Here is a 16,597-nt window from a genome sequence, read left to right as displayed (position 1 = left end):
CTGGTACTGCTTAAAAGGAAATACATATGGCAGCCTCCATATTCCTCTCCCTTCAGGTTCCCTGTGCAGAAGCATGAAGCCAAACTTCTTAATTTGCAAATTGACTATCCCATTAACCTCACTTTGCTTTTGTCTGCATTTTTTCATCAGAAACACAGAAGTGTACTGTGTATATTTTTGTGAGTTGTCAGTGAGCGCTCTTCCACAATATCTGGATGTGTTTTAAATACCTATGTCATACACCGTTCAACAGGGCCATTTACACCTATACGTTCTGCTTTTTTTCTGTGTACTGCATGCAGCATTTTTACATAAGTTTTCTTTTATTTGTTATGAATCAGGAGAAGATGTGCAAAAAAACCCCCAGATAAGCAAGAGAGTGTTAACACAACATTGTATTGTGAAATTGCCTGAATCAGACTATACTTAATGAGGCACTGTAGTGACGTATAGAGGAATGCAGTAAATTATTAAGGATACTTTTACGGTAATTTTCCTGGTTTTAGCATCAGAAACGCTTCCTATGTCTCTATTGCTGTATGTTTAAAGTGTACCAGAACTCCTAAAATAAAAAATTGTATACATACCTAGGGCTTCCTCCAGCCCTATAAGCTCGGATCGCCCCCACGCCGCTGTTCTCTGGTGTCTGCAGCTCTGGTATCGCCACTTTAGCCAGTCGGGGCCAGTCTGTCGTAAGAGAAGTGCTCTCTTTGTGTATCTCTCCAGCAGCCGCAGGAGAGCTATGTAGAGGGCGCATTTCTCCTGCGTAGACTGGCCGTGACTGGCTGAAGTGACGGGACCCGGTACTGGAGCGGCAGACAGCAGAGAACAGAGGCATGGGAGTGATCCAAGCTTATGGGGCTGGAGGAAGCCCCAGGTATGTATAAAACTTTTTATTTCAGGAGCTCTGGTTTCTTTTAATGTAGCCTTGCTGTCCCAGTGATGCATAGCCTAGGCCAGTGATGGCCAACCTTGGCACTCCAGCTGTGGTGGAACTACAAGTCCCATGAGGCATTGCAATACTCTGACCACTCTAAGCATAACTTGGGGAGGCAGAGGCATGATGGGATTTGTAGTTTTGTCACAGCTGGAGTGCCAAGGTTAGCCATCACTGGCCTAGGCTTTTTAGGTATACAGAATTCTCCTCCCATAGCATTCTTGGAGACCACGTACATTTTAGGAACTCTCCGCAAACAAACAGTCTGCAGAGATTATCTGACAGACTAATGATGTCACCACGTGTGATAAATTTCAGAATGTAAATCGGGGAGATAAAAGATTTACAATGGGCAAACGCTGACCTATTTATAAATTGATGTAAAAAAATGGAAAAAAAAAATTCATTATGTTATTGTCACTACAGTTTTTCTTTATGGTTGAATCATCTCTTAGTAAATAAGCTAGCCATATATGGGCCTATAGTGCTCTGTTTATGGCGAGCAATTTGATTTCTCTCCACTCGAACATTCATTGAGGAGAACATCTTTCTTTACCACCTTGCACCAATTTTTGTATAGGTTATAGCAGAAATTGATTTAATCCCGCTAACTTTGTATGTTGTACTGCTTGATGCTGTATCGAGCTATTTGACCATCAACTCTGCAATGCTCCATCTCTTGCTTAGTCAATTTAAATTTACGCCAAAGAATTTTTGATCAAATAAATTTTAAAAAGAGTTTAATAGGGTTTGCAGGGGTCAATAGATCCTAATCTTTGATTGTGGAGGGTAGGGCAATCTCAAAGGGTGATCACTACACCCACTTGTGGAAAAAATAATCTGAGGGATGAAGGGAAACCTGGTGGGCTTTGGGGAAAGGGTTGGGCAATTCTGATTTGAAGCACTCAATAATGGTGAACAACAAAAATGTGGTACAATTCTGAGGCGGTCTTCTATGAACTCCAATTTAAGTCTTATGGAACACCTATAAAAAGAACTGAACCATGCAGTCTGGAGAAGACCCTTTAAAGGTGCAAGGCATCTTATTCCAAGCAGTTTACTGAAGAATAAGGGTCGGTTTCCACTTGGCCTGCGGAAAAACACTGCATATTCGGGCCAGATTAGGCCCGTTTCCTGGTGGAAACTGTCCCTTCGACAAACCACATGTTGACGGGCAGAAGTGTTACTGAGGGCTACAGAACTTGCTTGGTGGGAGTGACTATCTCTAAAGATTGTGCAACAAAATATATTTCTGTAGATCAGGGGATTTTTGGCTATGTCCTTTTCATTTGTTGTGTTTTGATATGGAGTTTTTCCTCTCTTTGCTCTTTAGCCTTCTCAAGTGTTTCAAGAGGGCCTGGTTTTTCCCAAGCTTGTTAAAGATGTGAAGCTCAGAGCCAGGCTATTAGTAACGAGGCAATGGGCACATCGTTAGAGCTACACTGCATCTATAACACAGAACAGCAAATGCCGCCTTTAAACGGTTGTGCTTCAAGTCAATGGAAGCTGCTAAGTTGCTGGTAACCGGCAATGAGCAAAATCCTCCTGCACTCACACATGCTCAAAGTACTAACCCTGCTTCCCTCAACTCCCTGCTACTAACCTCGGTAGTTTTTCAGTGTTGTACCGAACAGGGGCTTGAAGCACTAAGTTCTTTATTTTGCTTATAGACTAAATTTATGAGAAGAAGCCAGTTCAATTGGTGAAACCTTTAAGCCTGTGAATTTTTGGGGGACTATTTTCATTGGAGTTAAGCCTCCAATTAACTTTTTTTAGTTGTATATATGCTCACTGCTACTTTGAGGTACACCTGTGCATTTGCTTGTTAACACAAATGGCAAATGGCATGGCAGCAACTGTTTGCATTCAGGAATTTAGGCACGAGGAAGAGGATTTGCATCAGAATGGAGCAGAAAGTGACTTTAATCTTGGCGTGGTTATTGGTGCCAGAAGGGCTCGTCTTAATATTTCACCAACTGCTGATTTACTAGGGTTTTCACACACAACCATCTCGAGGTTTTACAGAAAATGGTCAGAAATTCAGTAAGCAGCAGTTGTGGGGACTAAAATGCCTTGTTCATATCAAAGATCAGAGGAGAAAGAGCAGATTGGGTTGAGAAGGTCAAAAAGCAACAGTAATTCAAATAACTACTTATTACAGCCAAGATGCAAAGAATACATCTCTAAAAACCAGGGCTGTGGAGTCGGAGGAATTTTTGGCTACCTGGAGTCGGTTGTTTCAAAAACTGAGGAGTTGGAGCCCTGCAAGGGTCCAGGAGTCAGAGCAATTTTGGGTACCTGGAGTCTGAGTCTGTGTTTTTCATAATCTGAGGAGTCGGATGATTTTGTACTCCGGAGCCCTGCTGAAAACACAACACATTGAACCTTGAAAGCAGATGGGCTACCGTAGCAGTAAAGCGCACACAGTGCCACTCCTGACAGCTGAGAACAGGGAACTGAGGCAACAGTTTGCACAGGCTCTCCAAAATGTGACAATACAAGATTTAAAAAAGAAATTTAAAAATTTCTTATGAGTTCAGCTGCAGTATTCAGGTGGTAGAGTCAAATTTTGACATAACAACATCGGCCCTTCCTGCCTTGTGTCAGCAATTCAGGCTGGCAGTGTAATGGTGTGGGGGATATTTTATTGTCAAACGTCGGCCCCTTAGTACTAATTGCACACCCTTTAGAAAGAGAGCTGTGGAGTTGGAGCAATTGTTGAGTACCTGGAGTTGGGATAAAATGCTCCGACTTCTGATTAATTAAAACTGTAATTAAAAGAGAGAATATGATAGAATGTTCTATTTCTCCGATAGGGGTTATCATAAATGACTTGTATTTACAGTAATAGCAGTGCCTAGTCCACAAAAATGAAATAAACCAATCAAGTTTACTTGCTGTACAGATCAGTCTGATAGTGTGGTGCGCTCAGTTCTTCTCATGTGGTCAGAGTAGCGCAGCTATTTAATCTATGAGCCATGAATAAGGTGCACCATATAAATGTAAAAAGTACTACTGTTTTCAAATGACATAAAGGTAGTGATAATTACCCAATATGTTACTGGAGGCTGATGGAGGAGTTGCAACCTTTGCCTTCTTAATTGCAGGACATTCCGGAGCTGTCACTCTCCTGCTCTCCTGGGAATTGTACAGCTATGGCTCTAGCTACTGATTTTCCTTTGCTGCAGGTTTCCATGGGTAAAGCTGCCCATACACCAAGGGTTCAGTCACACTAAGGCAACTAGCAGGCGTTTACTGCTCATTGACCTCTCACTGGCGATCGCTAGTGCTTGTTAAAGCGCTAGCCCAATTTTTTGAGCGATTGCAATGTATTTCAATCACGATCGCTCAAAAAACTCGAATGTCCAGTGAAATATACACGTAAATCGTGTAAAAATCGCTAGTGTTTTGCGATCTCAAGTGTCAAGGAGTCCTTAGGGCTCGTCCACATCATGACGCACAGATGGCCGTGTGGCCACACGCCATCTACGCCGCTGATCCTATTCATTACAGTGAGTGGGTCAGCGCTGTGCTTTCGGGCAGAGCGCATGCAGCTGTACACAAGCACATCATAAAACCTATGTCCAGTTTACATTGCAGTTCACACTCATCAAAAGGCATGCATTTGTAACACACACAGTATGAATCCAGCCTTGGGGCTCGTTACCACTTGGGTCAGACTGTCCAGGTGCGATGTGTAGTTCTGGATGAGTGCCACATACATCTCCTGCATATGTTTATGCTGTGGAGGTGGAACTATTTTTCTCTGTGGAGGAGCACATGCGTCATCCAGGAAAAATGCTACAGGTACGATTTATTTTCTGTACACGAACGGGATTGATTTCCCGCATTAGATGGAAACCTAGTGATCTTGTCTCTGCACTATTCAGTGTTAGACAAGATTTCAGCAGAAACCATCTTAGGCCCAGTGCACACCAAAACCGCTAGCAGATCCTCAAAACGCTAGAGGTTTTTGGAGCAGATTTCAGAGCAATTCTAGACCTGTTTAGAGACGTTTTCTGGAGCGGTTTTGTGTAGCAGATTACAAATATTGTTACAGTAAAAGCTGTTACTGAACAACTAATGTAACAAAAACGCCTGGAAAACCGCTCTGATCTAGCATTTTCCAGAGCTGTTTGAGCTTTTCCTGTTCTTTACATTGAGGCAGAAACTCTTCTGCAAACCGCAAAAGTGCTGCAGAACCCACGTGTGCGGTTTACTAAAAAAACGCAAACCGCTGGTGTGCACCATCCCATTGAAATACATTAGCCAAGCGTTTTCCAAGGCGGAAGCGGTTTGCGGATCGCTTCAAAAACCGCTCGGTGTGCACCAGGCCTTATATCTATCTTGCTGCAGCTGCTAGCTTTGTATTATCCAATGAAGTACAAAGTTTTGCTGATCCTCAATGGCTTGCTACTGCTGCTTAGCCCTCCACACCCACACAATGCATGGTTCATTGCAGGATGGATCTGAAGTAGAAACAGCATTTCTGATCATCAGTATTTCAGTCATATGAATAGAAAATGACATCCTTTTTTTAGATTTTCTTTAGATTTGGCATTCACATCAAATCTGTGACACAGAGGAAGACAGAAAGCAGCGGACAGGATGATTGGAATGCTTTGAAATTCAGTGGGCTTTCCGAAGGTTACATAGTTCCATAGTTATTTGGGTTGAAAATAGACATACATCCATCGAGTTCAACCAGACCAATTTCTAGTAAAAAAATTGTTCGAGCAATTTATATAGCACCGACATATTATGCAGCGCTGTACAGAGTATATTGTCTTGTCACTAACTGTCCCTCAGAGGGGCTTACAATCTAATCTCCACCATAGGCTTATGTCTATGTACGTATCGTGTAGTGCTTGCATAGTCTAGTGCAGGCATGGGCAAACTTGGCCCTCCAGCTGTTAAGGAACTACAAGTCCCACAATGCATTGCAGGAGTCTTACAGCCACAGTCATGACTCATAAAGGCAAATGCGTTGTGGGACTTGTAGTTCCTTAACAGCTGGAGGGCCAAGTTTGCCCATGCCTGGTCTAGGGCCAATTAACTTATCTGTATGTTTTTGGGATGTGGGAGGAAACCTGAGTACCGGGAGGAAACCCATGCAGACACAGGGACAACATACAATTTCCTTGCATATGTTGACCTGACTGGGATTCGAACCGGGGACCCAGCGCTGAAAGGGGAGAGCGCTAACCACAATGCCACCGCGCTGATCAGATGTGATTGGATTGGTTGTAATAATCTCCGTTGATGGGCACAATCGATTACGAACGATTATAACATCTGATTGGATTTTCGTTAAACCAAAATTTGGATTTTCTTGTTGGTTGTGTAAGATAGGAAGCAAAGATTGGTTCGTTAATGGTGTAGTGATTGATGTACTATGATATTTTACTTCTGATCAGAATTATCTGATCACTCAATTTTTTTTGCTAGAAATTGGGTGGTTAGTGGCTACCTTTAGTTCGCTTTTAGTAAATAGCTGTATGCTATTCATGCATCAGTCCAGCACCTCCCTGGTAATTCAGATGCATCTTGACTGAAAGACGGGGCAAGACTTCGAAGTTCTGCTGCTGAGTCAAGTTTCCACTACAAAGGAACAGATCTGAAAGAAGTTGCTGGGCAGCTTTAGAGACTGTTTTAAAGGTACAGGCCGCATATGCAAGCTTACAGCAGTATGAAATGTAGCTTTGTTGTGGCAGGTGTCAGTTTTAGATAAAGTTAATATTTTTCAGGTTTGGCTTCATATGCACATTTTAATGATGGCTTTTGAGAGCCAGGACTGCTGGATATAGGTGTAAAAACCACAGCAGAGAAAGTCTTACTGCCTTTGCCTAGTTAGTAATTAGTAAACTATGGCATTATGAGCATTTCCAGGGTTCAGATGGGCTCTAACCACTTGTCGACCGCCCACTATCTATGGGTGGCGGCAAAGTGGCACCCCCAGGACCATGTAACGCCCCAAGGTATTCCGTTCGGTGTATGGTGAGTTCATAGATTTTTATTTTTTGTCACAAGTTAGTGGAAAATGACACTTTTCATTCAATTTTCCGCTAACTTGTGACAAAAAATAAAATCTTCTATGAACTCACTATACTCCTAATGGAATACCTTGGGGTGTCTTCTTTCTAAAATGGGATCAATTGTGGGGTTCCTATACTGCCCTGGCATTTTAGGGGCCCCAAACCGTGAGTAATCTAGAAACCAAATGCCTCAAAATCACCTGTAAAATCCTAAAAGTACTCATAGGACTTTGGGCCCCTTAGCGCACCTAGGCTGCAAAAAAGTGTCACATGTGGTATCGCTGTACCCAGGAGAAGTAGTATAATGTGTTTTGGGGTGTATTTTTACACATACCCATACTGGATGGGGGAAATATCTCTGTAAATGGACAATTGTGTGTAAAAAAAAAAAAAATCTCATTTACAGAGATATTTCTCCCACCCAGCGCGGGTATGTGTAAAAATACACCCCAAAACACATTATACTATTTCTCATAAGTGTGGCGATACCACGTGTGACACTTTTTTGCAGCCTAAGTGCGCTAAGGGGCCCAAAGTCCTATGAGCACCTTTAGGCTTTACAGGGGTGCTTACAATTTAGCACCCCCAAAATGCCAGGACAGTAAACACACCCCACAAATGACCCCATTTTGGAAAGTAGACACCCCAAAGTATTCTGAGAGGGGCATGGTGATTCCGTGGTAGATTTCATTTTTTTTTTTGTCACAAGTTAGCAGAAATGGAACCTTTTTTTTTTTTTTGTCACTAAGGCCTGGTGCACACCAAAAACCGCTAGCAGATCCGCAAAATGCTAGCAGATTTTGAAACGCTTTTTCTTATTTTTCTGTAACGTTTCAGCTAGCATTTTGCGGTTTTGGGAAGCGTTTTTGGTGTAGTAGATTTCATGTATTGTTACAGTAAAGCTGTTACTGAACAGCTACTGTAACAAAAAACGCCTGCAAAACCGCTCTGAAGTGCCGTTTTTCAGAGCGGTTTGCGTTTTTCCTATACTTAACATTGAGGCAGAAACGCATCCGCAATCCAAAATCTGCAGCAGCCCGGGAGTATGCGTTTCTGCAAAACGCCTCCCGCTCTGGTGTGCACCAGCCTATTGAAATACATTACCCTAGCGGATCCGCACCCGCAAGCGGATCACAAACCGCAGCAGAACCGCTCTGGTGTGCACTAGGCCAAAGTGTCGTTTTCCACTAACTTGTGACAAAAAAAATAAAATCTTCTATGAACTCACCATGCCTCTTAGTGAATTCTTTGGGATGTCTTCTTTCCAAAATGGGGTCATTTGGGGGATATTTATACTATCCTGGAATTCTAGCACCTCATGAAACATGACAGGTGCTCAGAAAAGTCAGAGATGCTTCAAAATGTGAAAATTCACTTTTGGCACCATTGTTTGTAAACGCTATAACTTTTAACCAAACCAATAAATATAAACTTATTGGATTTTTTTTTTATCAAAGACGTAGCACAATAAATGTGGACAAAAATGTATATAGACATTTTACTTTATTTGAAAAATGTCAGCACAGAAATTTTAAAAAATAGTTTTTTTTACAAAATTCATGTCTTTTTTGATGAATATAATAAAAACTAAAAATCACAGCAGCAATCAAATAGCACCAAAAGAAAGCTGTATTAGTGACAAGAAAATGAGGTAAAAGTCATTTAGGTTTTATTAATTCCAAGCATGGAAAAAAATTAAACCCTAAAGCCTCGTCTACACGAGGCGATCCGGCGGCTCGATTAGCCGCCGGATCGCCTCTTCCGCATCCCCGTGTGTAGGGAACGAGCAGGGAATCGGCGGTGCCGAGATCTGACCTGTCGGATCTAATCAATCGAGCCGCATCAGCGGCTCGATTGATAATACAAATCGAAGCGTCATCTACGCGTGTAAATTTTTGTAGCTGTAATATTGCAATCAATATCTTGCAGCAGAGTGTACATTTTTGTCTGTAATACCACTTTATATAACTGGAATTAAGCAATATAAGTTAAAATTCATTGGAGCATAACTAGGTATGGTCAATAACCTGCAAATTGATTCATTTTTATGGTGATTTTATGCAAAATTACACAGCTTGAAACTGAACAGATCACATTTCACAGCAGTTTGCTGAACAGAAGTCTTGTATATTGTAATGTATGTTAAAGCAGGGCTGTGGAGTCGGAGTCCGGGCAATTTTGGGTGCCTGGAGTCTGAGTCGGGAAAAAAATGCTCCGACTCTAATGAATTTAAACTGCAATTAAAATAGAAAACATGATAAAATATTCTATTTCTCAGATAATGGTTATCATAAATTTATACATACAGTAATAGCTGTGCTTAGTCCACAAAAATGAAATACACCAATCAAAATAGTTACTTGTGCTGCTTCAATAAAGCAGTCGCTGTATTTTTAAAGTCAGATATACACATCTGATTGTGACTGTACAGTATATATGATGTGTACACAGGAATCTCTTATATATACTAAATAACATCTATGCTGTAAAAATAAAGCCTGATGTGTAGCCGTGTCACTAATAGAGATGGTCAATGAGGTGGAAATAATTCTGCGTTGATGCTGATTTATGCAAATGTATTCTTTCAGAATCAGAATTTATTTCTCCAAGTACAACGGTGGATTGTACCCGGAATTGGTTTTGGCGCATACATGGTCGTCGATGAAAAGCAAGAAATTAGCACGGTTAAGCATGGTACATACGTAGACGTGGGACAAGCATACATAGGACAATATTACAGTTTGTGCGTACATTTAAAGAGACTCCGTAACAAAAATTTCATCCGGTTTTCTTCCATCCTACAAGTTCCAAAATCTATTCTAATGTGCTCTGGCTTACTGCAGCACGTTCTACTATCATCATCTCTGTAATAAATCAACTTATCTCTCTCTTGTCAGACTTGTCAGCCTGTGTCTGGAAGGCTGCCAAGTTCTTCAGTGTTGTGGTTCTGTGATGCATCTCCCCCCTCCAGGCCCCTCTCTGCACACTGCCTGTGTGTTCTTTAGATTAGTGCAGCTTCTCTCTGCTCTATTATCTTTTACAAGCTGGATAAATCCTCCTCTGAGCTGGCTGGGCTTTCACATACTGAGGAATTACATACAGGCACAGCTGTCTGCACTCTGCAGGAAGAAACAGCCTGACACTTCAGTGGAAGATAGCTGCAGGGGGAAAGAAACACACAAATGATCTCTTGAGATTCAAAAGGAAGGCTGTATACAGCCTGCTTGTGTATGGATGTATTTTCTATGTGTGGACATACTGTACATCAACCTACTTCCTGTTTTGGTGGCCATTTTGTTTGTTTACAAACAAACTTTTTAAAACCGTTTTTAACCACTTTTAATGCGGCGGGGAGTGGCAAAATTGTGTCAGAGGGTAATAGGAGATGTCCCCTAATGCACTGGTATGTTAACTTTTGTGCGATTTTAACAATACAGATTCTCTTTAAGCAGAGCGTCCTATACAGTTAAGCATGGTACATGCGTATAAACAATAAAAGCAAAAGCAAAAACAGACAGCATTACAGCATACACGTACAGTTAACGTAATACAAGCATAGCAATTACATACACTGATAGCAGGAACAGAAAAGAGTGGGACTGGAGGAGCAGCCTGAGAGCTGATATGAGCGCTGCCATTTTCGGCACTGGACGCTACACAGCGACACGTTCCCAACTAGACAGGTGCTACCGATTGTCCACGAAAAGTAGAGAGGAAGCTGAGGGGGATCATGATGGAGGCGGACAGCAGAGTTCACTTGAGCCAGGTTGCTCGAGGAGAAGCGCTCCTAATTTCAAAGTCCGCGCGGCTGGGGGCCCTTTGGTGCCAGTGAGCACCTATGCTGGGCAGCAGTGGTGGACGTGGGGCTCATGAAATCAAATAATTTGATATGTTAAAATTTGGTTTGTTGACTACGGATTAAATGGTACCTGAGATGGATGAAAAGAAAAGTTTTATACATACCTGGGGCTTCTTCCAGCCCCCTTCAGGCCAATTAGTCCCTCGCTGTCCTCCTCCACCACCTGGATCTTCTGCTATGAGTACCGGTAATTAGGCCAGTCAGCTCAGTCCGGCCACGTGCTGTTTCCACAGCCAGGAACATTCTGCACCTGCGCAATAGTGCTGCGCAGGTGTAGTACGCTCCCAGCGGCGGAGTGTGTGCATGCGCAATACTCCAGACTGGCTCAAGTACCTGGATTCATAGCAGAAAATCCAGGTGGCGGAGGAGGACAGCGAGGGACTGATTAGCCTGATGGGGGCTGGAGGAAGCCACAGGTATGTATAAAACTTTTCATCCGTCTCAGGTTTACTTTGTTACACAGTAGTACTATACTCTACATATGCACTCCCCACAGAGCTGCAGGGAATCCACTGAGAATGTTGTGCACATTGAACACAGAGGTGTTGTCTATCACCCATAAACCTGGTTCAGATTGTGCATGAAGAATGTGTAATAGAGGAAGAATCTCCTCATTCCCCTGCAGAGTACCTGCACATCACTCTTACATGTACCCACAGTTACATTGCCTAGGGCCAGATAGATGTTGTTTGTTCCGGTCTGTACCTTTTACAAGTACTCTTACCAAGGACTAGTTTTAGTCTATGACTAAAGGGAATAAATATGGCAGTCTACATATCCTTCTCACTTCAGTTGTCTTTTAACCACTTTACCCCCGCCTGTACGGATTTCTCCGTCCCTTTTTCCATCCTTTAACCCCCAGGGACAGAGAAATCCGTACTTTTCGCGTTCCCGACGCTGTCCGCGCTCCCGCTCGTAAACACGCCGCCACCCGCTCGCCCGGAGATCAATGAACGGGAAAATCCATTCCCGTTCGTTGATCTAAGCCCCGCAATGATCCGCTGCTCTCCGATGGGCAGCGCGATCATTGTGAAAAAAAACTCACGTGTCCAGCCTCCTTATTCTTCCTCCAAGCTTCCGTAAGGACGCTTGGAGGTCGCATTAAAACAAAAAGTTACTGTGGCCATCTTGTGGCCAAATAGTAAACTACACCCTACACATTTTTCACATACAAATAAATGACTTTTACACAAAAAATTAACTCATTACCTCCCACACTCCCCATTTTTTTTTTTTTTTTGTAATTAAAAAAAAATTCAAAAATTTACAATTAAAAAAAATACATAAATAGTTACCTTAGGGACTGAACTTTTTTAAATATTTATGTCAAGAGGGTATAACACTGTTACTTTATAAACTATGGGCTTGTAATTGGGGATGGACGCAAAACTGAAAAAAATGCACCTTTATTTCCAAATAAAATATTGCGCCAAACATTGTGATAGGGGCATAATTTAAATGGTTTGATAACCGGGACAAAAGGGCAAATAAATTTCATGGGTTTTAATTACAGTAGCATGCATTATTTAAAGACTATAATGGCCGAAAACTGAAAAATAATTATTTTTTCCCCACATTTTTCCTATTTTCCCATTAAAACACATTTAGAAAAAAATAATTCTTGGCATAATGTCCCACCTAATGAAAGCCTAATTGGTGGCGGAAAAAACAAGATATATTTCATTTCATTGCGATAAGTAATGATAAAGTTATAGATGAATGAATGGAAGGAGCGCTGAAAGGTGAAAATTGCTCTGGTGCTCAAGGGGTAAAACCCCTCAGTGGTGAAGTGGTTAAAATTCCTAAGCGTTGGCAGTTAAGATACGAATTTCATGTTACATACTTTCAATCAACAAGATTGTAATATGCATATTAGTGGAGTCGGAGTTGGTGGAATCCTAAACTGAGGAGTCGAAGTCGGTGGATTTTTGTACCGACTCCACAGCCCTGTGTTAAAGTGGATCTGAACTCTTGCACAGGACAGAAGGAAAACAGAGAGAAATGCACCCTGTATGTAATTAAAGAGTTTAGCCTGTCTAATCCCCCCTCATCTGTGACTAATCACTAATCATCAATGTAATTTGATCTCTCAGCTGTGTGCCTTGGGAGAGCAGCCAATTTGTAAACACAGGATGTAGACCCTGCAGATGTATTGCAAGATTAGTATCAGCTATAACAAAGAAATGTTTTTTTTCTCTAAAGGTTATTAGGCTGTTGTGTATCTTTTAGAGCAGAGAGAAGGCTCTCAGTTCAGGTCTGCTTTAAAATTGCACTTGACGTACAGTTGCAGTAGAGAGAGGAGGTGTTCATTTTACTTTTAGGCCTCTTGCACTCTGCAAGAGATTCCAATTCAGATTCCGCTTTTTAATCAGTTTTTACATCCGATTCCAATTTGCAGTTTGCTCCCTGCACACTGCAAATCGGAATCTGAATTGGATGTAAAAAACGTTAAAAAAGTGGAATCTGAATCGGAATCGCTTGCAGTGTGCAAGAGGCCTTATATTGTGGTTTGTGTCTGGAGAGGGTAGTTTTTCCCTCTCCTGGAAGTAGACATTTTTCTTTTTACCATATCATAAACTGCTTTATATAACCCTTTATGACAATGTCTTCCCTTCCCTACAGCATATACATTTTATAAATATATAATATTCTTGGAAGGAAGCCACAGGGGAGTTCTTTGACTGTGTGCGTTTGTTTGAAAGCCCAGTTGTTTCATATACTTCAGGAGCCTAATTAAAAGCATAGCAGATGCATGAACTCCTCTGCTCCCTGGCTGTGAGCATACCTGACCTACTAACTCTAATTAATGGACCGGTAGAACTGTAAACGCTGTATAGTCTGTGGGGAACGGCACAGTATTATAGGGGATTCTGCTTCTCCCCTTCATGCCATATCCATGCTTCTCAGCATTATTAATGTTTTGGTCCATGCTCATATTATGTTATGAATTCTGTTGAAATGTATCGTAATTTGCAATGCACACAGTTGTGTACTTTGCAGATAAGCCGTTTTTGCTTTATTGACTTTATATTACCTGGCTTGCTGGCTTTGTGCTGCCAACTTCCTGTGTAAATGTCAGATGCAGCTTGACTGGCCTGAATACAAGGATGTGAACTGCCCAGACTCCTCCTTGTTGTTCTATCTGTTATTCTGTCATCACTCACATAAAGTAGTCTGAAAGGAGGTGGGAGGGTGTACCAGCCAGCCAGTACTTCACTGTGAACACCAAGCTCACCCTGCCCATCTGCTGAGAGGTTAAAGGACAACTGAAGTGAGAAGACTATGGAGGCTGCCATATTTATTTCCTTTTAAACAATACCAGTTGCCTGGCAGCCCTGCTGGTCTATTTGGCTGCAGAAGTGTCTGAATTACACCAGAAACACGCATGCAGCTAATCTTGTCAGATCTGGCAATAATGTCAGAAACACCTGATTTGCTGCATGCTTGTTCAGGGTCTATGGCTGAAAGTATTAGAGGCAGAGGGTCAGCAGGGCTGCCAGGCAACTATTATTGCTTTAAAGGGGAACTGAAGTAAGAGGTACACAGAGGCTGCCATATTTATTTCCTTTTAATCAATACTAGTTGCCTGGCAGCCCTGCTGGTCTATTTCTCTGCAGTAGTATCTGAATAACACCAGAAACAAGCATGCAGCTAGTCTTGTCAGATCTGACTTTAAAGTCTAAAACACCTGATCTGCTGCATGCTTGTTCAGGGGCTATGGCTAATAGTATTAGAGGCAGAGGATCAGCAGGGCTGCCAGGCAACTGGTATTGATTAAAAGAAAATAAATATGGCAACCTCCGTATACCTCTTACTTCAGTTCCCCTTTAAAGGAAATAAACATGGCAGCCTCCATATACCTATCTCTTCAGTTGTCCTTTAACTCTTTGTAGGCAGTGTTGCAAAACTGCATCACTATAGAACCTTCTTCCCTGGGTTAGATAAAAGGTCAGTGACAATGTTAAAAGGCCTGATTAGCATCTATAAACTGTAATTTGGGCGCCTGGAGGCGCCCAAGGTTTATAGCCGCTATTTACCGTTATAGCCGCTATTTACTGTTCGGCATCACGGCTCTAGCATAGTTGCCTATGGCAACAAAGATATTGGGGGCTAGGAAGGGCGGGGACTTAGGAGTGTGAGGGGTCCTTAGTGGTTAAGATTAGGCACCGGGGGAAGGGGAGGGTTGAGGTTAGGCATCACAAAGGGGCGTCTTAGGGTTAGGCATCAGTAGAGGTTTTGTATGAGTAGGGTTATGTCAAAGTAAATTCAGTAAAGATTAGCAATCTTTTACGATCGTAATTTAGTAGAAGAATATCGGTAATTTTACCGACATTCTACTAGCAATTATCTCTGGCACCCTTTTTACCAGGCGCCTTTTTTTACATGTAGGCCAGTGAGAAATGACTTCTTATTGCATGCATGCAAGGAGGTTAAAGTAAATTAAGGTGGCCACTAATGGTATAATCTCAAATCTATGTAGTAGAAGGGTAAACTGAGTGAATCTAACTTGAATGGATACTTTAGGTAGTTCCTATTATGCCTGGTACACACAATGAGATTTTCTGGCAGATTTACAGTCAGATTATTTCCAATATTTTCACCTCTATGGAGAATACAGAAAATCGATTGGAAATCAGATTGGAAAAAAATCTTATTGTGTGTACCTAGCATAACCGAGAAGTGGTAAGATTGTACAATCAAGATTGTATCATTTAGCAAAGGTAAACATAATTTTGCCGCCTTAAAACTTAAGGTATTTGCAACAATTCAGCTTTAGGAGGGCAAGTGAGGTTTTCCCATGATGCATCACTCCTGAATATGCAAATTACCTTTGCCACTGAAAGCCACCAGACTCGCATCCAGAGCCACTGGTGTATAGCAAGTCTGTAGCTCTTACATTTTGCGTGGATTAACATGGCTCTATGGGATAGGGCTTGGACCAGTACCACAGAGTACTCCAGTGTGGATTTTATTTTCGGAGTGGGGGGGGGGGTACATTTTGTGTCATATTACAGCTTGTGTGATGTGTTTTAAAAAAGAAGAGGTGTATATTTTCAGGTTACTGGCCTATATTAGAAGTTGCTTACATGTTACCTTTATTTTTCCAACAGCCTCCCACCACCAAAAAGCTTGATGGTTCTCGGACCTACCACAAACTGCCAAATTCCAAGGTGAGGGGAACATCTGAGAGACGCCCTAAAAAAAGGGCTGATTCAGAAAGCAAGCAGGAGAAGGCTAACCGTATCATATCTGAAGCAATTGCCAAAGCTAAGGAGAGGGGTGAAAGGAACATTCCCCGGGTCATGAGCCCTGACAACTTCCCAAGTGTCTCCTCTTCAGAGGGCAAAGAGGAGAAAAGAGGTCGCAGAGCAAAGTCCAAACCTAAGGAAAAAGAAGGCAAGAAAACCAAAGCTGGCCTGACCTCCAAGCTGAAAGAGAAGAAGATTGGGTAGGAGTCATTCTTTGTTGAATATTTTTTGGAAGACTGGTATTGTGTTCTCTTCACAAGAGCTGTGTAAGCCTGCAAAGCCATGTCTGGTGATCTAAGGGTCCTGAGTGGGGATATCATAACTGATCGAGCATAAATGATCTGGGCGAGTTAAGAATGTTCTTTAGTGGATTTGCCACCCCTACCTGAGTCATATCAGATCCTAGTTACTGTTGCTGAGAGGATAGTGATTTACTGGCTGTGTGATTGCAGTTGCATGCACTTTAATTAAAAGAAACCTTTTCTTACAGCCAATCTTGGGGGTAGTAATTAAATCA

At 42.0% G+C, this 16,597-nt stretch overlaps 1 protein-coding gene across 1 annotated transcript in view; it reads left to right on the top strand.

Annotated features, from left to right (window-relative positions):
* CHD9 (chromodomain helicase DNA binding protein 9) overlaps window positions 1-16,597 on the top strand; it is a 246,922-nt gene that overhangs the window by 79,880 nt on the left and 150,445 nt on the right. Inside the window, 1 exon segment of the mRNA XM_068259704.1 lies at window positions 15,943-16,280. Within this exon segment, the coding sequence (XP_068115805.1) occupies window positions 15,943-16,280 (338 nt within the window).

Source organism: Hyperolius riggenbachi, chromosome 11 (genome assembly GCF_040937935.1).
Source record: "Hyperolius riggenbachi isolate aHypRig1 chromosome 11, aHypRig1.pri, whole genome shotgun sequence".
NCBI classification, from domain to species: domain Eukaryota; kingdom Metazoa; phylum Chordata; class Amphibia; order Anura; family Hyperoliidae; genus Hyperolius; species Hyperolius riggenbachi.
This window is presented reverse-complemented; position numbering and strand designations above follow the sequence as displayed.